General features: G+C 54.0%; 1 protein-coding gene and 1 non-coding gene across 5 annotated transcripts in view; both read left to right on the top strand.

Moving 5' to 3' along the window:
* LOC149360910 (monocarboxylate transporter 2-like) overlaps nucleotides 1–26,870 on the top strand; it is a 99,440-nt gene that overhangs the window by 49,364 nt on the left and 23,206 nt on the right. For 2 of the 4 annotated variants that reach the window (XM_089572538.1, XM_089572541.1), the window contains exons 1-2: nucleotides 6,530–7,153; nucleotides 9,215–9,358. The exons of 1 other annotated variant lie outside the window; for it this stretch is intronic. In XM_089572538.1, the coding sequence (XP_089428664.1) occupies nucleotides 6,955–7,153; nucleotides 9,215–9,358 (343 nt within the window). In that variant the 5' untranslated portion in view covers nucleotides 6,530–6,954. Of the gene's footprint in view, nucleotides 1–6,529; nucleotides 7,154–9,214; nucleotides 9,359–26,870 lie in introns of those variants that run through there. One more of the 4 variants, XM_089572539.1, reaches the window with a different exon arrangement.
* Nucleotides 21,264–21,336, top strand: TRNAK-CUU (transfer RNA lysine (anticodon CUU)). Its single transcript has one exon. It is a non-coding gene; the product is annotated as a tRNA-Lys (tRNA).

A 26,870-nucleotide genomic window follows, 5' to 3' on the forward strand; every position in this document is an offset into this window, starting at 1 on the left:
TGTAAATCAGCGGCCGCATTTTTCAAACCTGTAGCATCATTTCTTACATTGAAAATTCGGTTAGTTTGTGTGGCAAGGTGTTTACTGACTGATTTCTGGTTTGCTTTGATTTCCTGTGTTTGTCTAGAGCCCTTCTGCACATCTGGTAAAGCATGAATAGCCATTACAAGCTCCTGGTGCTCTTCAGATAGCAGACTGGGATTCTTTTCACTATCCCCCCAAAATATCAGATGCTTTTTAACTGAAGAAGAAATAACCACATAATACGGGAAATGGATCAGAGTCGCATTAATATTTGGTTATTTTTTTTGTAGGGTTTAGCGTCCGAAAGCGACTCAGACTATGGGGACGCCGTAGGGGAGGGCTTCGGACAATTTCGATCCCCTGGGGTTCTTTAACATACACTGACACTGCACAGTGCACAGGCCTCTAGCGCTTCACCTTCGTCAAATGCGACCGCTGTGGCCGGGACCGAACCCGCGTCTTTCGGATCAGCAGCCAAACACCAGAACCACTCCGCCTCTACCGCTCACAGACACTTTAAAAATAATGAAAGGGGGTTCGCGTACTAGTGACCTCAGCTATACAGTTCGCCAAACAGCTGAGCGGACGGCAGCAAAATCACAGTCAGTCTACACAGCCAGAGAGCTGGAGCCGCGCGCGCCGGCACACTTCGTCGTCAACTTCTTCGTCTGCCATCGAGGCAACCTGAGGCGCATTCATAATAGTTCAGGCGCGTTACTTGTAATTCACTACAATGGCCCCGGGATGGAAGAGGAGCCATCCTGGCGACCTATGGTGCTGGCAAGAGGAGCGGGTCGTAATAAGTCTTGAGGCGACTGACATGAACAAGCTCACGGCCGCGACGACGCAAGTCCGAAGAGGGTGTAAGCGGCTCTACAATATAATTAACAGGGGATGTTGATTCGACGACGCGGTAAGGGCCATGATGTTCTCTGCGAAATTTCGAAGACTGTCCTGGTGTAGTGGAGGGGACCCAAAGCCAAACTAATGAACCTGGAGAGAAAGCGTGCGCGGTTTGATGGGCATCGTGTTCATGCTTTCGGCGACCTTGGGAGTCCGAGGTCAAAGAACGGGCCAGTTGGCGACATTCCTCGGCGTGCTTGGCGAGTTCGGAAAGGGGCGTGCATTCGGAGGCGTCCGGAGTGTACGGCAAAACCGTGTCCATTGTGGAGGACGGCTCACGGCCATACAACAGGTAGAAAGGGGAAAATCCGGTGGTTGACTGGGTGGCGGTATTGTATGCGTACGTCACAAAAGGCAGCACAGAGTCCCAGTTAGACTGATCTGACGAGACGTACATGGTGAGCATATCGCCGAGAGTGCGATTAAAGCGCTCAGTCAGCCCGTTAGTTTGAGGGTGGTAGGCAGTGGTGGTCCGATGAATGATGCGACACTCTCTGAGGAGGGCTTCCACCACGTCCGAAAGAAAGACACGGCCTCGATCACTGAGCAACTCGCGCGGCGCACCATGGCGGAGAACAAAATTGTGCAGCAGGAAGTGGGCAACGTCACGAGCAGTGGCAGCGGGTAGTGCGGCGGTCTCTGCATATCGGATTAGGTGGTCGACGCCAACAATTATCCAGCGGTTCCCAGATAACGTGTAGGGCAGCGGGCCGTAGAGGTCGACGCCAACACGATCGAATGGGCGAGCCGGGCACGGCAATGGCTGCAAGGGGCCGCTCGTACGTGGCGCGGGAGACTTGCGTCGCTGACAGGCGATGCAGGAGCGGACGTATTGGCGAATGTACCCGTACATGCCCCGCCAATAATAACGCTGAGATATTCTTTGAAACGTCTTCAACACACCGGCGTGGGCACATTGTGGGTCAGCGTGAAACGAGGCACAGATCTCAGAACGTAAATGGCGAGGTATCGCGAGGAGCCACCGTCGACCATCTTGCGTGTAGTTACGGCGGTAGAGCAGGCCATCACGGAACGCAAAATGTGGTGCCTGGCGGCGTAGAGTGCGCGAAGGCACAGCAGTGTGAGCGTTGGTCACGACGTCGATGATCGACGCAAGCCACGGGTCTTTGCGCTGTTCCGCAAGCATATCAGAGGCGGTAAGAGGCGAGAGGACGGGTTCAGGCACGGATGAGCATGCGGCGGCGGTGGGCAGAGGAGATCGAGATAGAGCGTCGGCGTCCATGTGCCTACGGCCAGAGCGATATACAACGCGGATGTCGAACTCCTGAAGGCGGAGAGCCCACCTGGCGAGGCGGCCGGCCGGGTCTTTAAGAGACGACAACCAGCAAAGCGCGTGATGGTCCGTGACGACATCAAACTGGCGGCCGTACAGATAGGGTCGAAATTTCATGAGTGCCCAGACGATCGCTAAACATTCCTTCTCCGTAACGGAATAGTTGCATTCAGCCTTGCTGAGCACCCGACTCGCATACGCCACGACGTATTCCTCATAACCATCTTTCCGCTGAGTCAGGACAGCTCCGAGGCCGACGCCACTTGCGTCAGTATGCACCTCGGTAGGGGCTCTCGGATCGTAGTGGCGAAGTATGGGCGGCGAGGTAAGAAGACGGCGCAGTGTGGTGAACGCGTCTTCGCATTCGGGGGACCAAGCGGACAGGTGGTTGTCTGTTCCAAGCAGTTTCGTGAGTGGCGCAATGATCGACGCAAAATTGCGGACGAAGCGCCGAAAATAGGAGCACAGACCGATAAAGCTCCGAAGCTGCTTCATTGTTGTCGGCTTGGGAAACTCCGCAACAGCGCGAAGTTTGGCCGGGTCGGGGAGAACGCCTTCCTTAGATACAATGTGACCCAAGATGGTTAGCTGCCGGGCGCCGAAGTGGCACTTCTTCAGATTAAGCTGTAGGCCGGCGTCGGTGAGGCAAGTCAGAACCTGCTGCAGGCGCGTGAGGTGAGTGGAAAAATCTACCGAAAAGACAACGATATCGTCCAAGTAACAGAGGCACGTATGCCACTTCAGCTTCCGTAAGACGTTATCCATCATTCTTTCGAATGTAGCTGGCGCGTTGCACAGGCCGAATGGCATAACGGTGAACTCGTAAAGGCCGTCGGGGGTAACGAATGCGGTCTTCTCACGGTCAGCGGCAGCCATCGGGACCTGCCAGTAGCCCGAACGCAAGTCAAGAGAGAAGAAGTATTCGGCGCCTTGGAGACAGTCAAGAGCGTCATCGATGCGGGGAAGCGGATAATTGTCTTTGTGGGTAATTTTGTTCAGTCGCCGGTAATCGACACAAAATCTGATAGAGCCGTCTTTCTTCTTGACCAGCACCACCGGAGAAGACCAAGGGCTGTGAGAGGGACGGATGACGCCACGGTGCAGCATGTCTTCAACGTGCTCACTTATCACTTGACGCTCAGCCGCAGACACGCGATAGGGGCGCTGCCGAAAAGGCGGGTGGGAGCCGGTCTCAATGCGATGAGCCACGGTTGATGTACGGCCTAAAGGCTGATGGGCTGCATCGAAAGCGAAGCGGAAAGTGTGGAGAAGGGCTGAAAGCTGCTGACGGTAGGTGGACGGAAGAGTATCGTCGATGGCGGCGCGGAAAAGTTCGTCAGGCTCAGGTTCCGTAGCGAGCTCGGAATGCATGGCGTTTAGAGAGGGACCGCTGGCTGCCTCGTGGACATTAAGGGCAGAGAGAAGGCAGACAGGTTGAATGCAGCCAGGGGACTCACCAGGTAGCAGGGTAAGGGCACACGAGGAGGGATTGTAGAGCAGCATCTTCGTGACACCCCGCCGAACATCGAGGACAGCAGAAGGTAGCGGCAGGTTCTTCCGGCGTACAAAGGAAGCAGACGGCGTAAATAAAACGGTGTCATCCGACGCGGCACGGCACGACAGGGAAACAAGGGCAGATGCTCCCGGCGCTACTTCAACATCTTCAGCGATAGTGACCTTGAGTGGCAAGGGGGCAGAGGTTTCAGTAGTAAGCTCGTCAAACAAAGGGGAAAATTCAACTTCAGCGCGGGCGCAATCGATGACGGCGTTGTTGTGTGACAGAAAGTCCCACCCGAGAATTATGTCATGTGAGCATGAGGACAGCACCAACAATTCGACTGAATACAATATATCTTCAATGATGACTCGCGCTGTGCACGAGGCGAGAGGGGCAATGCACTGTTCACTAGCGGTGCGGAGCGAGAGACCCGTAAATGGCGTCGTGACTTTGCGCAAGCGGCGGCAGAGTTTTTCGTGAATCACTGATACTGAGGCACCCGTGTCGATAAGCGCATGTACCGGCAGTCCGTCGACGATGACCTGAAGAACGTTGCGTGGGGAAAACGGAGGCCTTGAGCTTTTCGAACAGCGCGCAGTTCTTGCCTCCGGAACTGCGGATCTTAGTTTCCCTCTTCAGCGGAGGGAGGGCGACGGCGCATTGGTGACAGTGAGCGACGGCGCGGTGATGGAGAACGTCGGGTCTCGTAAGCACGACGGTCGGGGGCGTACGCGTCTAGCGGCGAGGATGGAGAAGCCGAATAAAACATCTGGGATGGATGCACAGGGGTTGAGATGGTCGGCGATGCCACCATGCGACGGCGACAGTGGCGGGCGACATGTCCCGCGTACCCACAGGAGTAACAGATGGGTCGGTTATCCGATGTGCGCCAAGGGTTGTAAAGCCGCTGCGGAGACGGCGAAGAAACCGGGGCTGGTCGTAGAGACGGGGCGGGGCGCAGGACGGGCTGACGAGGTGGAACAGTCAGGGGCACGGAGCGCGCCGCTGCTTCTGCGTAGGTCATCCGGGCGGGTATAGGAGATGGTTGGGGATACTGAGCCTCGGCGTAGGTTAAGGGAGCAACCGAAGGGACTGGATGTGCAGTAGGAATAGCCTCGGCAACTTCATGGCGGATGACCTCCTGCAATGGCGCCACCAGAGGAGTCGCAGCGTCGTGACTGGAGGGCATCAACGAGAGCTGACGCGCGACTTCCTCCCGAACAAACTGCTTTATCTGCGGTGACAGTTGCGCCGGGTCGGTGTCAGATGTGAGGGAAGCAAGCGATTCCTGCTGCGAGAGCGGAGAACGGGTGAGGATGCGTCGCTTCCGAAGTTCGTCAAAGTTCTGGCAATGAGTAATGACTTCGGCGACTGTGGTGGGATTGCGTGCCAGAAGCATCTGGAACGCATCGTCGTCGATTCCTTTCAAAATGTTCTCAATCTTGGCGCGCTCAGACATAGAGGCATCAACTCGTGTGCACAGGTTCACAACGTCCTCTATGTAGCTGGTGAAATTTTCACCAGGCAGCTGCGCCCGACTCCGCAGGCGTTGTTCCGCGCGCAGCTTGCGCACCGCAGGCCTGCCAAATACATCAGAAAAATTGGACTTGAAAGCTGACCACGTGGGGATGTCGGATTCGTGGTTTCTGAACCATAGGTTCGCAACGTCCGAAAGGTAGAAGATGACGTTGTTAAGTTTGAGTGCATCGTCCCACTTGTTATGGGTGCTCACCCGTTCGTACGATGCCAGCCAATCCTCGACGTCATCGTCGCCGGTGCCACTGAAGAAAGCGGGATCACGCTGCCGCAGCGCTCCAGCGCACAGAACGGTCGGGGTGGGTGGTGCAGGACTGGGCACGGAGTCCTTAGGCATTGTGAGCGGCGGGAGAAGACGGCTGCGAAGGTCCAGGGCGTCAGACGACCGCAACCTCCACCAAATGAAAGGGGGTTCGCGTACTAGTGACCTCAGCTATACAGTTCGCCAAACAGCTGAGCGGACGGCAGCAAAATCACAGTCAGTCTACACAGCCAGAGAGCTGGAGCCGCGCGCGCCGGCACACTTCGTCGTCAACTTCTTCGTCTGCCATCGAGGCAACCTGAGGCGCATTCATAATAGTTCAGGCGCGTTACTTGTAATTCACTACAATAAGAACATACTATGTTCGCAAAGCTAAAAAAATTGGGTCCCGGTGCCACTCAGGATAAAAGAGCCGGCTTACAGCTTACGACAATGAACGGGAGTTGTTTCACCGGGGCTGTACTGTATCTCGATTAGGGGTGTGCGACCTAATAGCGAGCCATTTTCTTTTCAGTATACAATGCTTGAGCAAAAACAATTTACTCCCGAAACAAAATGCACAGCGGCCAACAGTCTACCTTCACTGAGTTCATTAACTTATTTATTTCACAATACTGCAGGCCACTGCTTGGCCCAAGCAGGAGTGAATTTACATTGTTACATAACCAAAAGAATAAAATTATACATTATTAGCAGCACACGGATATAAAACATACACGTAAACAATATTAGCAGGTAAGTAGACGATTTAACGGATAAGAAAAATTTTGCAAGGAAAAAATAGATGCCGGAAACGAATTCCAATCTTGCACTGTTCTATGGAAAAAACTGTATTTAGAACTTTGTTTTCGCGAAAAGGGCAGTAAGTGAATGCTGATGAACGCTCCGGGTCCTTCTCACTAGAGGACGCGTAATGCACTCTGGAAGCTTCAGTTTATTTTTTCCTGTTAAACTATCAAAGAATACCAATCTACAGGCACTAATCTTTCTGCGGATTTCTAGTGTAGGAATGTTATATGATATCGTTAGCTGCGAGGGAGAGTCTTCCTTTTTGTATTTTCATTTATAGTATCCGCCTTTGGTTAGCTGCGTTGCCCAGGTGCGACGCCTGCGCACATCCGCCGCAGCGCCAGCTGTGCTGGAGCGGCACGGAAAGGTGGCTGTTTTTTTCCTCGTTAACCTCGTATATGCGAGGCGACATTCTTTTAGAGGCCATAGGGTAAACACGAGCGAAGCGCATTCACCAACGTCATTGACAATGCGCCCTGAGCACATGTGGGTTTCAATTTTTTCTGGAAGTCTGCTTATCATTGAGGCACCGGTGTAGCGGTTTCATACCATCCCGCGACATTTTCAAGCAGACAGCCTCAACAAAATGCATGTAAGCTTTGCAACGTAACTAGAGACTGTACATCAAGTTGGCACTGAGTGTAAGACATGGGGCAAAGGGTTCCGGACGTCGTCAAAGATCGCTGCTGGAGCTTGGCTCCCTTATCCGTCCTCTCTGCGATGCTGGCGGTGCTGATAGCGAAGAACAGCGCCGTGTTCTACGTTGCTTTTGTGGATGAGTTCGGAGTGAGTCACGAGAGCGCCACCTGGCCAAGCACGGTCGTCACAGTCATGGTGCAAGTCTCGGGTACGTTCCACGAAATCGCCTCACAAATGGCATTACGCTTGCCCGGAACGTCGCTATGTTTACCAAAACCAAGTGCCAAATGAGTGAAATGTGGTAGTAGTGGTGGTGGTGGTGATCTCTCTTATTACGCCCAAAAAGTGGAGACCAGTCCAAGGGCCGGTTGCGCTGGCTTAGAGGAGGTCGGCCGGGATCCCTTGGGATGTCGCAGCCTCCACCGCGCGCTGGATAAGCCGACGTTGGTCTGCTGGCTCGGAAGTACGCAGGAGAGACTCCCACGTCTCTGGGGTGTTTGAGTTGTTTGTGTTGTAATGTTGTAATGTGTTGTATAGTTTTGTTCCCATTTTTTTGTGGACATGTATTCATTTGTTGTCAGACTTTCTAGTGTTGAATTTATGGACTTTTTTCTTTTCTTTGTGTAGCCTTTTTATTTTGCACTGTTTGTAAAATGCCCCTCCTGCTGGGGCCAAAGCATTGGCCTGCAGTATGGTTAAATAAATGAATAAATCTGTACAAGTCCACACCATGTGTATGAGGGTGGCCGGAGTTTAGCAGTGTTTGCACATGAGGTCTATCTTTGCGGAAAGATCCTGCTGTATAAGAGGGGGTTTTGAAAACTGCCAGTTTGTAGTTTGCGCCATTAGACGGCCTCGCGTATTGTTAGATCACGGTTCGCGGAAGGAGTGAAATGTGTCCTGGCATATGTGCCACGGTCTCATTAATGTTCATGATCATTAATTGCGGTGTGTCACTTTGCATCGCTTGCATAGCTTCAGGGTAAATATAAAACGGCCACTGTGGTGCACAATCTTGGAAAATTCATGAAATGAAAAAAAAAAGCGTGCCAATAAGCACTGCTTTTCTATACGTTCTTAGGTCGTTTATTTGGATACTAAAAAGAAAAAGGAAACTAAAAAAGACGCTACTGAAGTGGGATGTGTTATATTTAGGGAACTCTACCAACCTTGTTTTTGCGCAGAAAGGTGGCTGTGTTTCAATCAAAATAAAAATAGAAGTCCCAATATCCTCCCACATTCACGGGCGCTCGAACCAAAGGAAGGTCAGGATATTATTCAGCGTTGTTTGTCGGAGTTCTCCGACCGAGCAGAAGCGGTACTTCCGAGGGTGAATGCCGTTGAGGAGTTGCGCGTGTAAACTTGCCAAGTAAAACAGCTGCGCGTCGGCTGAGCGCATAGAATACGCGAGGCGAAAGGCTCGGCGCTCATCTTTAGGCCTCGTCTTTCCCTTAGTCATGTGGTTGCAGTTTTAGCTGAGAGAATCTTCGCACTCTTGGCTTCGTTCGCCATGTTGCTTTTGCCATATTTCGAAAATGCTTGCCTTCTGATGGCTAAATACCGTGTAGGTGAAAGCGATTAACCAATCACGTCCGCTGAAAAGGTTAGGCACAAGGCGTAGTTGCTGAAATTCACGAGGGGTGTTGGTACGTGTGGTTTGCTTTTAGAGAATTATCTGGTACATGAAAGCTGTGATTTCGGCAAAAGAAGCATATATTGTTATCACATTATAGTGGTCTATGAGTCTAGCTTAAAATGCTTGCTTAGTATCATTAACGGTTTCGAAGGCAAATTAGACAGCCCAAGAGCACAGACCTTTGGGCTAGTTGGTTCATAGCAGACACGTTAGATTAGATCAGAGAGCCGTCCTCTGGCCAGCACTGTTTTGTCTCAGAGATGATGTCCCTCAGAAATTTGGGCGCATTTCAGTGGCGTACTTGTTTTGTATTTACGACGAAGGTGAACAGGGAGTGGCCTGATCGAGACAGTGCTCGGAAGTTCGCAGCGCCGGTACTGTTAAAAAAGTTGTTTCTAGATTTGCGTAGTTATGCCATATGCGAATTGGGTGCACTAGCAGTTTGGTTTTCACTTATGTTCCGGTGTTCAGATCCAATGCTCACGAATGGCAGTTGCTCGGATAGCGATAATGGGTGAATGTCCTTTTATGTGGAATTGGTGATTCTATACACTCATAGATCCATAGAAGCCTTCCTATCAATCCTATATGTGGATTCTGTTTTCTTTTTTTTTTCATTTCCGCGCGACGCAGGGTTTCTAGTAAGCATTCTCCAGAAGAAGCTCTCCATCTACCACATTGCCATTACTGCAAGTTTTCTCAACTTCGCTGGACTTCTGGCGGCATCCTTCGCGCCAAATATAATCTGGATGTGTGTCACCCTGGGCTTTGTGAGCGGTACGTGAGTCAGCGCTTATTTAAAATAACTACTTTATGTAAAAGGCAAGCTGGTGGAAACATTTAGTCAGCTGTTACTCAAGACGTTCCACAAATTCCTAGTTAATCAAGTATTTCCTGAAGCCAATAAATGAAAATTTAGCTAATCAGTTTTCAATGCAAAAGCATTCCTAGACCCATTACGAGAAAATCCAGGGACATGTGTTAGTGTTTGCATTCGCAGATGGTGCACAAAATCTCAGCGATGGAAAGAAAAGCAGGGTGTTGTCATCAGGCGGGCGTAGGACGCACACAGCAAGCCGAGAACCGCCATTTAACACAAGCATATACGTGTCGCCCGTCTATATCTACACCCCACTGGTCGACCTCTATGGGGCGCCTGTTTTCCAGACATTCTTAAAATTATTGTGACGCAAGCGTTTATCGCACAGCGTTCCAGGAGGTGTCATACGATTTCTCGTTGTATATTCCTTACATGTGCAGTCAAGGTGAATGCTAGCTTGCGACAGCGATTCCGACCGACGACCTCGGCGCCTTCAATTGTACACCTTCTCAGATTTTCTTATCACAGTTGTGATGCAACCATGCGTTGTACACTGTTGCAAATGGTCTCATAAGCGCGCGCGCGCGTGTGCGTGCGTGAGTGTGTGTGTGTGTGCGCGCGCGCGCGCGCGCGCGTGTGTGAGATAGAGCGAATTTTTTGACGAAAAGCATTGGGCAGTCACGTGCCCTGATACCAGTGATTCCGACTACTAAAACTACAACCGCTTTTATTCATTGCTGATGCGGGAGGTAGCCGACGCAAACTGCCGATTTATATTAGTCGGTATTACAGCCCTGGCTCGACTCTGATGGATCTTTCTTCCGAGAAAGGTCTATACAAAAGAGTCGGAAGAAGTGCTCTCGGGTTCATTCGGGTTGCATTCGGGTTCAAATGGGTCGCAGCTGTGCGTTGTAGGAAATTCAGCATTTCCCCCCAGGCCCGACGTAATATGCCATTGCCCAAGTAAGCAACTGAATGCCACGAAATGTATTTAACTATCGCAATAGCTCATCGGAGGGTTGAATAGTTAGCGGTGACATAGGGTTGCTACAGATAATGTTAAGGCGGCGCTTTACCTGGACAATTCTCTACTCTAGCAAAGCGCTCGTCCCTGTCTACTTCTTTGTCCGTTTATTTTATTGCGCCCCTGTGTCCCCCAGAAAACTCTCTACTAGCAGCAAGCAAGAACCAAATGAGCAACTGTCTAATCTGGGACCTAGGCATAATCCCCGAATGTGCATCACAAGTGACGAAGTCCACCACCCTCAAAACTATCTAACATCAACCGGAAGAACAACATCCAGTGAAACTGCGACAAAACAGAGTCTGAGCCTGGTCGCGACGTTGACGTCTTCCTCTGGCAGAGGATAAGAGGGCGTCACTGCTGCTTGTCGAATGTTAGAGCTGTTTTCCGAAACTACTGCCATTGCACACTCTCTGACATTTCCATGGCAATACCGAGGTTGCAAATAGGGTCCCAGGCTAGCTTGGTGTCGCTCATGGCCAGCAACCGGCAAAGTATTGCCTCCGAATGCGGGCCAGCAATTAGGAGGCCACAAAGTGCTTGTTCCACCAAGCTGTGCAAGTCGTACAAAGCTGGCAATTTTTTTTGCCTGCACCACGATGTAAGCGGCACTTTCTTGATTTGCTTGCTTCCTTTAATTAAAGAGGTATGTTGCGCTTTCTGAAGAACGCCTCGGACCGGTCTCCTCGCCTGGTCAATGAGGACGCGCGGCCGGCGCGAGAAGAAGAAAATTGTACAGCTGCTAATGTGTGTATGTTCGTGGCTGCCTTGGCGCGAAGAACGAAGAGACGCGGAACGTGCCTATATATAGGGCGTTGAACGCTGTCTGTCAGCCCGAGCCGCCGTTCAAGCTCCTGAGAAGCGCGCCCACTCGACTCCTGGGTCTACACTACTCGCCCAGCCACGCACCGACGAGGCAGCATGTGCTAGCCTGCGGGATGGCTCTGTCTGCATCCTCTGATCGTCGAACTGTCGCAGTGCCCGGTGAACAAATTGTGTTTTGTTTGTTTACCTCTCTCTTGTCTTAGTGCCCTTTAGGTGGAATAATTCCTTTGTTGTATTGCAATCTCTCTCGAGTGTTTCTTTGCACGAGTTTCATTGTACTGTAAAACACTCTGTATGCGCTCGTACGGGTGACTGAAATACTCTGTATCGTCTCTTTGCTGTATATAAACTTTGTTTTTATGCAAAACATACTACTTTAGCTACCACTTCAGCCCTTCACCGTGGTTATGCGCCTCCAAATCACGTGATACATGACGTCACACCACGTGACACGATGACGTCACGACAGTAGAGAAACGGGGGCCCACCTCGCGCCGTCGCTGTGGTTGTGCGCCTCCAAATCACGTGATACATGACGTCATACCACGTGACACGATGACGCCACGACAGTGAAGAAACGGGGGCCCACCTCGCGCCGTCGCTGTGGTTGTGCGCCTCCAAATCACGTGATACATGACGTCACACCACGTGACACGATGACGTCACGACAGTGGAGAAACGGGGGCCCACCTCGCGCCATCGCTGTGGTTGTGCGCCTCCAAATTACGCGACACGATGATGCTTCGCATTCTCCAGGCTTAACCAAGTTAAGCCTCAGCCATTTTTTTTGTGAACCTTTGGCTCCGACCGATTCTCTGGCTTGCGACCGGCGAAAGCTTGGCACCGGCGAAAGCTTGTCAATTGGTAACTGGTTTCTGGCTGAGCTTGGCACGCTGAGTGGTGGGCATCTTTGAGACCGAGACCGTTACCCCCACACTCTCTAAGGGTGTCTGGGAACGTTTGAAAAGTTTGAAAAGTATTTATTTGAAGTGTGTCTCATACACTTCAGGAAGGAGGCCAAAAGGCGTGGTGCCTGACTAGTGCCTTCCTCCCTGGGGTAAGCAAACTGCATTCGGCACATACACACACAAAATAAACAAATATAATAAATGTAGCGGTCGCCATTACACTTGCTGGCATGTTAAAGTGCTCGAAAAGGTGACAGAAACAAACCTGTGCAGGTCATGCCTTACCTGCATGGTTTATCTCACAATTAAAAAAAAAGTGGCTTCCAGACACGGTCCGCAGTTTTCTTTATTTCAGTTCTGTGCAAGCAGGCCAAGGTATGCCCTATGGTATGCCCTAAGGAAGGTATGTCCTAAGAAAGCCGATAAGAAAGGCCTGTACTATCAATCATCAGAACATGTTTACTAATAGTTTCCCTTCATATCGGTTTTATAGTTTCTTTTTTTTTAAACTGTTACTGCTATGCTGTGTCTTTTTTTTCATAAGTTTTCAGCCCGTGGCGTCTTTCACACTAGCATGTGTTATCTACTCCTGGTAGCTGTTGTTAGGACCTACCTCATACATGACGCTCTGCCAAGTTACTTCAGGATAGCATTCTTATGTTTTACAGCACAGAGGCTGTAAAAGGGCGCCTGGATTCCAATCCTGTCGTTGAAGTTGGAAGTTGCGCCCCTGTCCTGTTGTGTTTTTTCTTGTATTCGTTTTAGCGCTCGAATTTTTTTTTTTCAAAATGTAAGGGTACATTGGAGCGCGTTCTCTTCTGGCGTCCCGAAGCACCGATGCTGACGGCCGGCGAGAATGGGCGGCACCAGGAGCATGAGCAAAGAGCAGCCGTCCGTGCTTGCTGCGCACGTGCATTTGCTGCCGATTCCCACGTGGTTTCGGCCGCAGCGCTTTGCGAAGCGCCGAGGCCACGCGCCCCGTGTTCTCTTTAATATTGCTGCTATACCAGTACTGACCAGTACAACCAGTGACAAAAAAACAAGAACGTTAGAGGGCACTGCGGAAACCGCATTGGAGTAATGTGAAAGCATTCACGCCTCCTCGCCGCCTCTGATTGCTCCTCTTTGTCTCTGGCTGCTCCTCTTTGCCTCTGGCTGCTCCTCTTTGCCTCTGTAGCGTACCATCGTGGTCCGGCAGCAGAAGACGACGACTGTCCCAGTACGCCTGCCAAGCACGCGCAGACTGGATTTCGTGGCTGCTTAACTGCAAGGCCGGCGCAGCGCTGTTCCGTTCCAGCCTGGCTGAGCGCGTCCAGCCGAATAAATTTGTGGAGACCCGACGACGACTGGTGTCTACGATTCGATCACGGACGTCGGCTTTCCCTCCGTTGCAACACTTCATCGCCCTCCTGCCCCTCAGCTATCGAGCCCAGCTCCTGACGATTGCTATACCCGTCTCACTGCTACTCATGAGGAGCTAGCCCGGCAGGTGGCGCAGCTTACAGCTGAAGTTGCAGCCCTTCGTGCTCGCCGGACGCATTCGTTGTCTCCAACTCGCCGTAGCAGCCCCAGTTTTTCTGGAAATCGTTCTCCGCCCTCGACGACCCTTTGCTGGTTCCACCACCGATACGGCTCTCGCGCACGCCACTGCCGCCAGCCCTGCTCGTACGCGGGAAACGGTCCGGCCGAACACTGAAGGCGACCGGTGTTCTCGGCCCGCGATCCAGTCGCCTTTTCCACGTCACTGACCGTGTAACCAAAGTCCGCTACCTCATCGACATTGGTGCCGAGATTTGTGTTCTTCCGCCTACGTTGGCTGAGCGGCGCCGTCCTTTAGACTCTCCTCATCTGTACGCAGTCAACGGATCCACCATACGGACATACGGCCAGAAGTCGGTAACGCTTGACCTCGGACTCCGCCGTATCTTTCGCTGGGTATTTGTTATCGCGGACGTGCGCTCGCAAATCATCGGCGTCGACTTTCTATGGCACTACAGGCTCCTAGTTGACATGCGGCAAAACAGAATACTGGATTCAGAAACAAGCCTAGTCGTCCAAGGCGTCTCTTGCCGCGCTCCACCACTCCGGCTTCTCCGGGCGCACAGCACCATTTCCGACCCTTGGTTCAGCATCTTTGCTGAATATCCAGATGTCTTCCGACCCCCGTCCCTCCAAGCGCCAGTCGCTCACAATGTGACTCATCATATTGTGACGACTGGGCCTCCCGTTTTTGCTCGCGCTCGTCGCCTCGCACCGGATCGTCTCGCGGTCGCCAAACAGGAATTTGAGCATATGCTAGAGGTTGGCTTCATCCGCCCCTCCTCTAGTTTTTGGGAGTCGCCCTCCACATGGTGCCCAAAAAGACCGGCGACTGGCGGCCGTGCGGCGATTACCGGGCCCTCAACAAGGCCACAGTCCCTGACCGCTACCCGATTCCCCACATCCAAGATTTCACATCGGCTTTACATGGCTGCACAATCTTCAGCAAAGTCGATATTGTGAAGGTGTTGAAGATTTGCGGGGTCGCAGCGGAGCACCAGAGCAAGATGACCAGCGTGGCAGGCTTCTAGTTCCGAACAGCCCGTGCCGGGTGTGCGCTCCGAGCACGCGCTGTCCATCTTTATTTTCTTCTAGCGCGCGCTGTAACGCCCCCCCCCCCCCCCCCCCCCCCCCCCCCCCCCGCCTAGACGGAACGGCGAAATGTACGCGCCGACGGGGCAGAGATGGAGTAGCCGGAGATGGAGATGTAGGGTCCGGTAAGTTCATGTAAGGGTCCGGGAAGAGCCGTCGGGTAGAGTGCGCTGGCTCAGGTGGACGAGCCTGGCTGCTGCGCAGCGGGCGAATGATGCAGAGTGCCGAGCTGACAATGGACATGGGGGCAGGGAAGGCCATGGTCGGGCCGTCACCGACTGTAGGGCTGCCCGCGGACACAAGTGTCGTCGGTGTTGGAACATTGATGGAGCTGATGTCGATGAGGATTGGACGCGCCGTGTACGCGGTCACAAGCACAGGAGCGGCCGAAACGGCTCCATGGACTGACATCAGCTGTGGTGTGACCGTCGACACAATGGTGAAAGCTGTGACGATGCTGGAAGAAGTTGCTGGGCTCAATGCCAGATGCTTGGGTAAAGCGGGAGTGGCAGTCCGGAGCGACTGGCCAGTACTGATTGGCGTGTGGGCACGGTCGGCGGTGGATGGCTGCAAGAAGGCTGTGGCAGTTACAGGCCGTACAGCTGAGACTGCTACATCAGACGGCTGGCTGACAGCAAGAGACAAAGCTGGTGGATGGACAACTGCCGCACTACTCGGTGTGGGTAGCTCGACCATTCGTTGCTGAAGGTGGCTCAAGTCAGGCACCAAAGCAGACGCTTGCTGCGACAGTGTCGAACTGCCAGGGTCAGACTCCAAGAAGCGGTTGACAGTACAGAGGGCTTGGGGTGGGGCCTCTTGGGCAGGCGATGTGGCCGCCTGGGTAATGGGGCTGGCATCTGACAGATGCTGCGGTGCCGGCAATCTCACTTCGCCCTTAGTACGATCGCTCAGGTCAGTGACTGACGGCTTTGGCGGAATGAGCGATGAGGCGGCAGGTGAGCTTTCGGCTTGCAGCGATACTACGCAGTAGGTTACAGAAGTTGGCGGAATGGGGCACTCGTCGAGGAAGAGCTCGACTGACGGCGGCACTATTGCAGATGAGAGAAGTTGCTCACCGGGCTGTGCCGTAGACGCTGTATCGTCCTTATGGGAGGCGGTATGGCCGGAGGCGCTGAACAGGGTGGCGCGAGGCGCATCTGTCGCTGAGTCCGCTGACGTGGCAAACCGCGGTGGGCCAGGCACCTCAATGAGCTGCTGAGGGAATGACTGCGGACTTCGGGCCGTGGAGTCGTCGCACAGTGCTGCTAGCGTAACCGGGGTAGCAGGATGTGCTGCCGGAAGCGATGCGGTAGCGTCTGGTGCGGTCGGTGCTAAAGAAGCCGGGCCGGAGGCGCTGGACTGGAGTGGCGGCGAGGCGGCGAGGGGCTGCTGAGGCGGGCCGGGTTCTGGAGGGCTGCGTGGGCGCGAGCGAGGCCGGTGCAGGGCCAGAGGCTGGCGGCGGCGAAAACGGGTCCGCTGCGTTGTAGAGCGGCGGCGGAACATAGTAGGCACCGAAGTCAGCCAAGACGGCCGCACGCAGCTCATCGTATGGCCGGCAGCCCAAGGCAGAGTAGGTGAGCCGACGCAGGAGGTCGGGTGGGAGGATGTCGCAAAGGACTGCGTGTTTAAACGGCTGGATGGTAATGCCGTTCAGATACATCGCAGCCTCCAGTTTGGCGAACCACCCGCCGACGCCTGCAGGCCGGAACGCTGGGAGCGGCGGGTCGAAACTTGGGTCCTGCCAGTACGCCATGCTAGGACGCCGCTGGAATAGAAGGCACGGTTTGCCTGGCCACCACTGTTGAAGATTTGCGGGGTCGCAGCGGAGCGCCAGAGCCACATGACCAGCGTGGCAGGCTTCTAGTTCCAAACAGCCCGCGCCGGGCGTGCGCTCCGAGCACGCGCTCCATCTTTATTTTCTTATAGCGCGCGCTGTAACGCCGGCGCTTTATAGCGTCGCCGGGCGCTATAAAGGCATATTATCAGATTCCTGTGGAACCGTCAGATATCCCGAAGACCGCCATTATTACACCTTTTGGCACGTTTGAATATCTGAGGATGCATTTCGGTCTTCGCAACGCAGCCCAGACTTTTCAGCGTTTTCTTGACCAAGTCCTACGCGGCTTGACGTGCTGCTTTGCCTATCTTAACGACATTCTCGTCTTCAGCCCTACGGCAGAGGCCCATATGATCCACCTGCGTCAAGTGCTCGAAAGACTCAGCCGCTTTGGTCTCGTGGTCAACGGACCGAAAAGCGAGTTCGGCGTTGCTGAGTTGGACTTTCTCCGCCATCGCTTCAAAGCCCATGGCATTCGCCCCTTACCGGCCCGTGTCACCGCAATCCGTCAGTTTCCCCGGCCCACCACCACCCGACAACTGCGCGAATTTCTCGGCCTCGCCAACTATTATCGGCGCTTCATTCCTCGCTGCGCTGCAATACTGCAGCCTCTGCACGACCTTCTCTCGAGCCACAGCAAGCCGACCGCTCTTGTTGCTTGGACCGATGCCGCTTGAAAGCACGAGCTGATGGGCGAGTTGGTTATTCATTGTTTGATTTGAAGCAGCGCAAGGCCGAAAGCCAAAGAAGAGAGCAGAGAAAGTGTTCGAAAAAGAGTCGGAGTGGAGGTTGTTTTTTCGGCCCCCATTAAGTTGTCAAGCTTGTGCATGCGTGTCAACAATCCAGGGAAAACTATCCCCGTTTGCCCGAAAAATCATGAGTGCAAATTCGTGAAGTGTCCAAAAAATGTCGTGTATTCTATTCCTCTCACTTGTAATAGGTTTTATATTGGCCACACAGGACAGTGCTTAAATGATAGGCTTAGGCATGTGGGTTTCTACGTGGACACAGGCCACCACCCACCGCGGGTTCGAGCTTCGCGCGAGCCAAGGTCCCCGATCAGCCGTCACCACACACACTGGGACACCGCTGCAGCGCACTCAACCTCCGCTGGGAGGAGAGCGATTCGCCGCAAAGAAATAGGCCTCCAAGTTCACCAAGGAGACGTTTATTCACGTCGTCCTTCAGCAGTACACACACACTCAATCGTCACCCCGTCCCGGGGGCGCGCGAGGAGCAAGGCTCCGCTGCGCGCACGAAGCGACTCGAGCAATATGCGCCGCTAGCACGCCGCTGCAGGAGAATGTCCCCGCGGCAGTGCTGTGATCTCTCTCTCGTGTCGACCGTTGGGCCGGTTGCGAGAGAGAGTGGGCAATCAACGCAAGGTACGCCTGTCTGAGGTCGCTGGACCCCGCTGGACAGGCTCGAGCCGCTGCAGGTCAGAGGACACGTGCGGGCGAGCTCGAGTAAGCACTGGTCCGAGCGGCAAAGGCCCGCAGGGACAAACAGTAACGTACGCACCTTTCGCTGTCTCGGAGGGATCTCTCTCTCTGGGCCCCGCTCGGACGGTCGCGGGATGCGCGGCCGCCAAAACGGGTCCCGGATTCCCGCCAAAAGGCGCCAATGGCAAAGGCCCTTGGGGAGCCGGGGCGGAGCTGTGGCTATATGACAGTGATTAGTCACCCAGCCGCCTCTCCACCGCCTGAGGCGGGAGCAAGGGAAAGAGGAGAAACGACGCGGTAGGCCGGCACAGCCGCGCAAAGGCGACGGCGGAAAGCCAGATTCCCACATCCCCCTCTCCTTAAATGCCCTCCTACCCATCGGCAAAGCAAGCGACCAAAATAAAGAAATCAATACACAAAAAAAATAAGCTACACTTCAGTTCCAAAATAAAGAAATGAATACACAAAACAAAACTAGCTACCCTTCAGTTCCAAAATAGAAATGAATACACAAAAAAAATCTAGCTACACTTCAGTTCCAGCCAGAACAATGCAAAAAAACAAAGGAAAAACAAGGCAAACAAACAAACACTGGCATACGCTTCAGTAAATCAAAACAGCTTGCAGATTATATACACGGTACACAAGACGATGTGAATTCAACTGTACAACTATGTGACAGGTGGGTGACAGTCCCAAAGTTCGGTGGCGCGGCCCAATGGGCCTGTCGGCGACTCACCGCTCGCAGACTTCAAGTTGAACGGGCTGGGAGGGCCGACGACTGATGGCGGTATTCTTCCCGTTGATGACGACGGGGCCGCGGCAGAGCACTGACCTCGCGCCCTTGGACACGACATCACGTTCGGGCACAAGACAGTTAGTGCACCCCCTTCACGCCGGCTGAAACGGGCGAGGACGTTCGGCGGCGTCCAGATGTGTAACCTTGTCCACAGCGAGGGGTCCTTCTCATCCTCGCGCTCACGCAGAAGGACACAACGGCACAACTCACAGGCGTCGCCTTGGCTCATGGTTACGCGCGCACACAGTCACAGCCACAACCACGCATACACCGGCAAGTGCGCGGACGCTGGTCGGCGACAACGATCCCCTCATCAGAAGCGTCCAGAGGCGCCGCGGCGAGGGTCAAAGGGTGCACTTTCCGCCCCCCCATCGCTCCAAACGCCCCGCCAACTTCCACTCCATACGGGCCGCACAAAACTCACACCGCGACACACGGCTCCTTAACGAGCCAACCACCCACAGTTGGGCCGGAAATGAGAAGAGGCGCGCCGTACAAACGACACCCATCTTTTGCTTCTAGAAGATAAGAGCAAGCACGAGCGGGCTGAAGTTTGCCTATGTACAAGTCGGGTAAAAAAAAAACTGAACGCTAACACAAACGCATGTTGCCTATGTACATCTCGGTACGTTAGAACGAAAACAGACGTACAAGCGGGGAAACGAAAAGTGGCTAGAAACTGACTCAAACAAAAAAAATTAAATAAACAGATAAACACACAAGGCTGGAACTGAGCATACTGCAAAAACAAAAAAAATAACACACCGTGCTTCGCCTGGGTAGGGCCTGACGAGAAAGCTCGCCAGCTAGCTGCGGCTGCGTGCCTTCGGTTGCGGAAAAGTCCGCCGTCCGGCATCAATCACACAGGTGACCGTCGCCTCAGATTGTACCGGTGCTCCGTACGCTTGCGTTCCGCAGCACCAGTTGTGCCTTTACACTTGCCTTTGATACCAATGGGTACCGGCGCAAGCTCATCAGACCGTGACGCGTAGGCCTTCAGGTCAATGAACCCCTGCTTGCTCCTGGGGAAAGGCCCCATCAAATCGCAGGTGGCCATCTGCCACGGACGCACACTGTCAATCGGTTTCATCATTCCAGGCGGCTTGCCGCCCCGTGACTTCACCGCTTGACAGACATGGCAGGAACGGCAATAGCGGAAAATGTCACGCTTCATGCCAGGCCACGTCACCGAATGACTCAGTTTTGCAAAAACTTTGGAGCCACTCAGATGACCGGCCAGTGGTTCGTCATGAGAGAATCGCAAAAGTGCGCCTCTTAGACTTTTGGGGATAACCACCTAGAACGGGTCGATGGACTCGTCATCGGTGGCTATGTACTTCAGCACGAGCCCGTCATGGTCCAGCAAATATGACTCCCCGGGGTTCGCCGCGACACACGCTGGCTTCTGCCCCCCTGCGCCCGCTACAATACAAGTAGCGTCACGGCGCTCCGTCTCCCTGAGACCGTCGCTCACCTCGCGACAAAAGGGGTCATTTTGCTGGGCTTTCAGTAGCTCTTACGGCTGAAAACGATTCCAGTCATCCCAGAGGGGAGCATGGTCTCGTCCCCGCTCAGGTTTGCAGCCAAAATTTCCGTTCGCGTCGGCACCTCCGAGGCGCTCACGAAGAGCTTTGCCTCTCGTCCGCTTTGCGAAGCGCTGCTCGCCTGGTTAGCGGAATGGGTTAACCCGTTTGCGGGTTCCCCCTCCTTGCCGCCCGGCGGCTCGTCCGCTGTTTCGCCCCCTCCGCCTACAGGCGTCAAGGCGCCGCTGGCGAGTGGGGCACGGGATAGCGCGTCAGCTACCACGTTTGTGCTCCCCTTTCGACACTGCACGGAAAAGTCGTAATGCTGTATCAGGAGAGCCCAGCGCCCCAGCCGACCCGCAGGCTCACGGAGCCGCATCAGCCAACTGAGCGCACTGCACCCCTGCCTCAGTGGAGGCTTGGGCGGGCTGCACGAACGAGGGAGGCAAGGCTCCTAGTTCGATGAGCGGCGCGGTTTCCGCAGGGAACCGGGCCAGCGCCTCGCCGTTTCCAGAGCAGAATTGACTGCTCGCGGGGCACGGCTGCTTCTGTTCGAAACTGCCGGTTGCGGCAGCGTGACACGAACTGCTTTCGCACTGGGCGGAAAGCATGCACAGCTGAGGCATGTGACCAGCGGATGCACCGCAGGGTGCTTCCGATACAGCTCCAATGGGAGCCACGTGGTCAACATTTTGTGTTGTCACCGTAAACCCCAATGGGGGCCGCGGCCAACCACGGTGTCTAGCTATTCGAAGGAACAGCAGCCAGCGGAGCAAACGACGCTACAACTCCGTAGGGAGCCGACATGTAGCTGCCGAGTGCCCCGCTGTGGGTGGTAGACACGGTGCGCAAGCGTGATCGGCAAGGCGACCTGCCCGGCTAGCTCAGTCGGTAGAGCATGAGACTCTTAATCTCAGGGTCGTGGGTTCGTGCCCCACGTTGGGCGCCAGTTGTGGGTTTCTACGTGGACACAGGCCACCACCCACCGCGGGTTCGAGCTTCGCGCGAGCCAAGGGCCCCGATCAGCCGTCACCACACACACTGGGACACCGCTGCAGCGCACTCAACCTCCGCTGGGAGGAGAGCGATTCGCCGCAAAGAAATAGGCCTCCAAGTTCACCAAGGAGACGTTTATTCACGTCGTCCTTCAGCAGTACACACACACTCAATCGTCACCCCGTCCCGGGGGCGCGCGAGGAGCAAGGCTCCGCTGCGCGCACGAAGCGACTCGAGCAATATGCGCCGCTAGCACGCCGCTGCAGGAGAATGTCCCCGCGGCAGTGCTGTGATCTCTCTCTCGTGTCGACCGTTGGGCCGGTTGCGAGAGAGAGTGGGCAATCAACGCAAGGTACGCCTGTCTGAGGTCGCTGGACCCCGCTGGACAGGCTCGAGCCGCTGCAGGTCAGAGGACACGTGCGGGCGAGCTCGAGTAAGCACTGGTCCGAGCGGCAAAGGCCGGCACGGACAAACAGTAACGTACGCACCTTACGCTGTCTCGGAGGGATCTCTCTCTCTCTGGGCCCCGCTCGGACGGTCGCGCGGCGCGCGGCCGCCCAAAGCGGGGTCCCGAATTCCCGCCAAAAGGCGCCAATGGCAAAGGCCCTTGGGGAGCCGGGGCGGAGCTGTGGCTAAATGACAGTGATTAGTCACCCAGCCGCCTCTCCACCGCCTGAGGCGGGAGCAAGGGAAAGAGGAGAAACAACGCGGGAGGCCGGCTAGCCGCGCAAAGGCGACGGCGGAAAGCCAGATTCCCACATCGACCGTTGGGCCGGTTGCGAGAGAGAGTGGGCAATCAACGCAAGGTACGCCTGTCTGAGGTCGCTGGACCCCGCTGGACAGGCTCGAGCCGCTGCAGGTCAGAGGACACGTGCGGGCGAGCTCGAGTAAGCACTGGTCCGAGCGGCAAAGGCCCGCAGGGACAAACAGTAACGTACGCACCTTTCGCTGTCTCGGAGGGATCTCTCTCTCTGGGCCCCGCTCGGACGGTCGCGGGATGCGCGGCCGCCAAAACGGGTCCCGGATTCCCGCCAAAAGGCGCCAATGGCAAAGGCCCTTGGGGAGCCGGGGCGGAGCTGTGGCTATATGACAGTGATTAGTCACCCAGCCGCCTCTCCACCGCCTGAGGCGGGAGCAAGGGAAAGAGGAGAAACGACGCGGTAGGCCGGCACAGCCGCGCAAAGGCGACGGCGGAAAGCCAGATTCCCACAGGCAGCACCGCAACAATGTTGATAATAAAGAGTCCCGTAACCTTAGCATGCACTGCCGTGAGTGCGAGTGCACCCCACAGTTTGAATTTTGCAGAGTTGTGGATAGGAACAGATATAAGCTGTGCCGTGAAATAATCGAGGCTTCGAACATCAAGACGTATGGTGACACATGTGTAAGCGCTCCATCAGTGTCTTTATCTCAAAAAGAACTTCGCTTCCTGAATTGCACATCTTAGCTTGTGTTGGCGTGCAGAATCCGAGTGCATGAATGAGCTCTTTGCATTGTTTTCTATTTTGGTGCCTAAATGTATTTATACGTGCAGCGCGCCAAATAAATGTCAGTTGTTAGTTCAGCGCTGTGTTGTCCGTTTCTTTCTCTGCTCTCTTCTTTGGCTTTCGGCCTTGCGCTGCTTCAAATCAAACGATGCCGCTGACCGTGCATTCAGCGGCATCAAAGCAGCCATTGCCGGAGCGACGCTGCTGGTTCATCCTAAATGTGACGCGCCCACGTCCGTTATGGTTGACGCATCGGACACTGCTGTCGGCGCGGTATTGAAACTCTTCGTCGCTGGTGTTTGGCAGCCAATTGCCTTCTTTTCCAAGAAGCTTGCGCCCCCTGACCGCCGCTACAGCACTTTCGGCCGAGAGCTCCTAGCAATATATTCAGTCGTGAAGCACTTCCGACATTTTCTCGAGGGACGCAGATTTTATATACTCACTGACCACAAACCTCTGACGTCCGCGCTAGCATCCAGCAGTACCTCTTACGCTCCTCGTGAAATCAGGCAGCTCGCCTGCATTTCCGAATTTACCTGCGACATTCGTCACGTGAGCGGCAAGTCCAACATAGTTGCCGACGCTCTTTCTCGTGCTGAAGTCAATGCGACGGACAATGGACGGCCAGTCATCGACTTCACGGCTATGGCTGCTGCTCAACGAGCCGATGCTGAGTTGCAATGGTTTCGCACACGCGGCACCTCTCTGGTGTTGAAGGACGTCTTGCTCCCTGACTGCGCCGTTCCCCTCCTTTGTGATACATCAACCGGTCGCCCTCGCCCCTACGTGCCTCCACCATACCGACGAACCGTCTTTGATGCCCTCCATTCTTTGGCCCATCCTGGTATTCGCCTTGTCACGGCGCCTTGTCACGGCTCGCTATGTCTGGCCTTGCATCAACGTCGACGTTCGCCGCTGGTCGCGCGCGTGCCTGAGCTGTCAGAAAAGCAAAGTGCATCGACACCCTGCGACGCCGCTTGGCACGTTCCCTTCCCCGGACGCCCGCTTCAGCCATCTGCACGTCGACATTGTCGGCCCCCTCCTCCCTCCGGGAACCACCGCTACCTGTTAACCTGCATTGACAGGTTCACGAGATAGCCTGAAGCGATGCCCCTTCTGGACATAACGGCGGAGTCGATCGCAAGAGCACTCATCACACTGTGGACCAGCCGCTACGGTGTCCCTTGCACCATTACGACTGATCGTGGTCGTCAATTTTAGTCTACCTTATTTGCCAACCTATCTCGGCTCCTAGGCGTCAATCACATCAAGACGACCTCTTACCACCCGATTTCCAACAGTGTCATTAAGCGTTTTCACCGACAGCTGAAAGCTTCACTTCTGGCGTCCGCTTTTCCTTCGCCATGGATTGAGCGCCTACCCTTCATCCTGCTTGGTCTCCGCACTGCACTTCGCAGTGACTCTTCTACCTGTGCAGCAGAGCTAACGCTTGGCACTACTCACCGTGTCCCTGGCGAATTCTTCGAGCCCTCGCCACTCACGCCTGCTGACGTCTCAGATTACGCCTACCGCCTACGTAGCGCTATGAGCACTGTCGTTCCACCACGTCAGCGCCAGTATTCCCGTCGTGTCCACGTCCCCTCCGACCTTCAGCGGTGCACCCACGTCTTTGTTCGCCACGACGCCGTACGCCCGCCCTTACGGCCACCATACGATGGTCCGTACCAAGTGCTCCGGCGTGCTCCTAAGCACTTTCTCATGCTGATCAACGGCCGGCAGGACACAATCTCAGTTGACCGCCTTAAACCTGCTCATCTTGGCACCGACGTCATCGCAAACTGTGCCGCTGCATTCGCTCCCGACCGTGCCAGTCCTCGTCGCGTACGATTTGCGCCAAAAGTATCCGCTTTTCGCCATTCACTCCTCGCTCATGGCTTCATCACTAGAGGGGGGGCCATGTAGCGTGCCATCGTGGTCCGGCAGCAGAAGACGACGACTGTCTCAGTACGCCTGCCAAGCACGCGCAGACTGGATTTTGTGGCTGCTTAACTGCAAGGCCGGCGCAGCGCTGTTCCGTCCCAGCCTGGCTGAGCGCGTCCAGTCGAATAAATTGTGGAGACCCGACGACGACTGGTGTCTACGATTCGTCTCCACACCTCTATGTCGATTTTAAGGTCACATATAACAATCGAATTACATAATTCACCTTAAGCCACAGTTAATGCACCTTATAGTACAATTAATTCGCAGGCAATTCGCAATTCCAGAGGGGGCCGGGCTTTGTCAAGCCGCAGTTATGCGGCTTTTACCCGTCACCTCCTTTTCTCCTTGGGAGAGAAAATAAAGACGATTTGATTTGAATTCATTGACAATTCACACTAAATTCAATCAAATCCCAATCTGATATAATTAATCGATAGTTAATCCATTTATTCACACGTGATTCATGTAATTCCGAGCTGATTGATTCATTTCAATACTATTTCACAATTGATTTCATCTAATTCACCTTTAATTCATTTCAATGTGTCATTAATTCACATTATACCCGAATTAATCCACCTTAATTGATAATTATTTCACCTTCACTCTAATGCAACCTAATTGATTTTCATTTACGACTGGCGTTTCTATAATTTGCTATTTTTGATTACATTTCGACTAACTCCAAAGCTCCCATCGTTCCACCTGGGTATTAATTTCGGAAATTCAAATTTCGCGCTGCGCGTTGGCTCTACCTACGTTTTCGGTCACATGGGCCAGTCACATGGTACATCACATGGTGTGTCACATGGCACCGCACTTCCGGCGATTCAAATTTCGCGACAATCCCGGCACGACCACGGCCACTTTTGGTCACTTTCTTGGCTCTAATAAATGAACTAATGATCCGATCGGCACCAAAATTTTTGCGCCGCATCCTCCCACCATCATCCTTCGATTGCAGCCTCTTTTGAGATAATATCTCTCCATAGTTTTGCACAATCGCTGCGGACACGGTTTTGATGACAGAAAGCCGCCGACAATGCCTAGTAACGCTTTCGCACAGCATGGTGGGCTTGCGCACAGGATGCCCTACTACAAATTACACATGACGTGCTTGATGACACGATCCCCCACCTCACTAAAGCTATTCTGGCGGTTGACCTCACAAAGGCATTTGACAGGATTCGACACGATGCCATTTTGCGAGAACTGCAGGCACTACAGGTAGGCTCAAATACCTACAACTACGTTCGCGCCTTTTTCTCGGGCCGAACTGCCTCCCTGCACATAGCAGAGCTGAGCACACCACCTTATACACTCGGCAAACTTGGAACTCCCCAAGGCGCGGTCCTCTCCCCTGTTCTCTTTAATATTGCTCTCATCCCCCTAGCTCATAAACTCGCTCTCATCCCACACGTAAGGCATACCTTGTACGCTGATGATATTACCGCATGGACCACTCATGTATCTGATGGAGAAATTGAGGGAACTCTTCAATTAGCAGCTGACACCATCTCCGCTCATGCGTCATCTATTGGGCTCGAATGCTCCCCCTCTAAATCCGCGCTTCTCCTCATAAGACCGAAATCTGCAGCTAACTCCCCCATTCAAATCGCTTCACAAGGAACCCCTATCCCCGTCACCCCCACCCTCCGTATCCTTGGCCTTTACTTGCAGGATTCAGGACGCAACGATCATACCCTTAAAACACTCAAGGCCTCCACGCAATCTGTGTTGCAACTTCTACGCCGCGTATCCTCCCTGCACAAAGGTTTAGACGAAGCGGACAGCATGAAAGTAGTGCATGCTTTTACACTTAGCCGCATTTTATACGCCACCCCATATCTTAAGCTCAACCGCATGGAAACAGAGCGAGTGAACGCCATGATTCGTCTAGCAACCAAGGCAGCCTTAAACTTACCCCGCAGCACTAGCAGAGCCAAGCTCCTTGAACTAGGCATGCATAACACCTTTCAGGAACTAGTAGACGCGCACCTCCAGACACAGTATCTGAGACTTGCCGCGAGCGCAACTGGCAGGCATATGCTCG

The sequence above is a fragment of the Amblyomma mixtum genome, chromosome 2 (genome assembly GCF_055824585.1).
Source record: "Amblyomma mixtum isolate Tamu chromosome 2, ASM5582458v1, whole genome shotgun sequence".
NCBI classification, from domain to species: Eukaryota; Metazoa; Arthropoda; class Arachnida; order Ixodida; family Ixodidae; genus Amblyomma; species Amblyomma mixtum.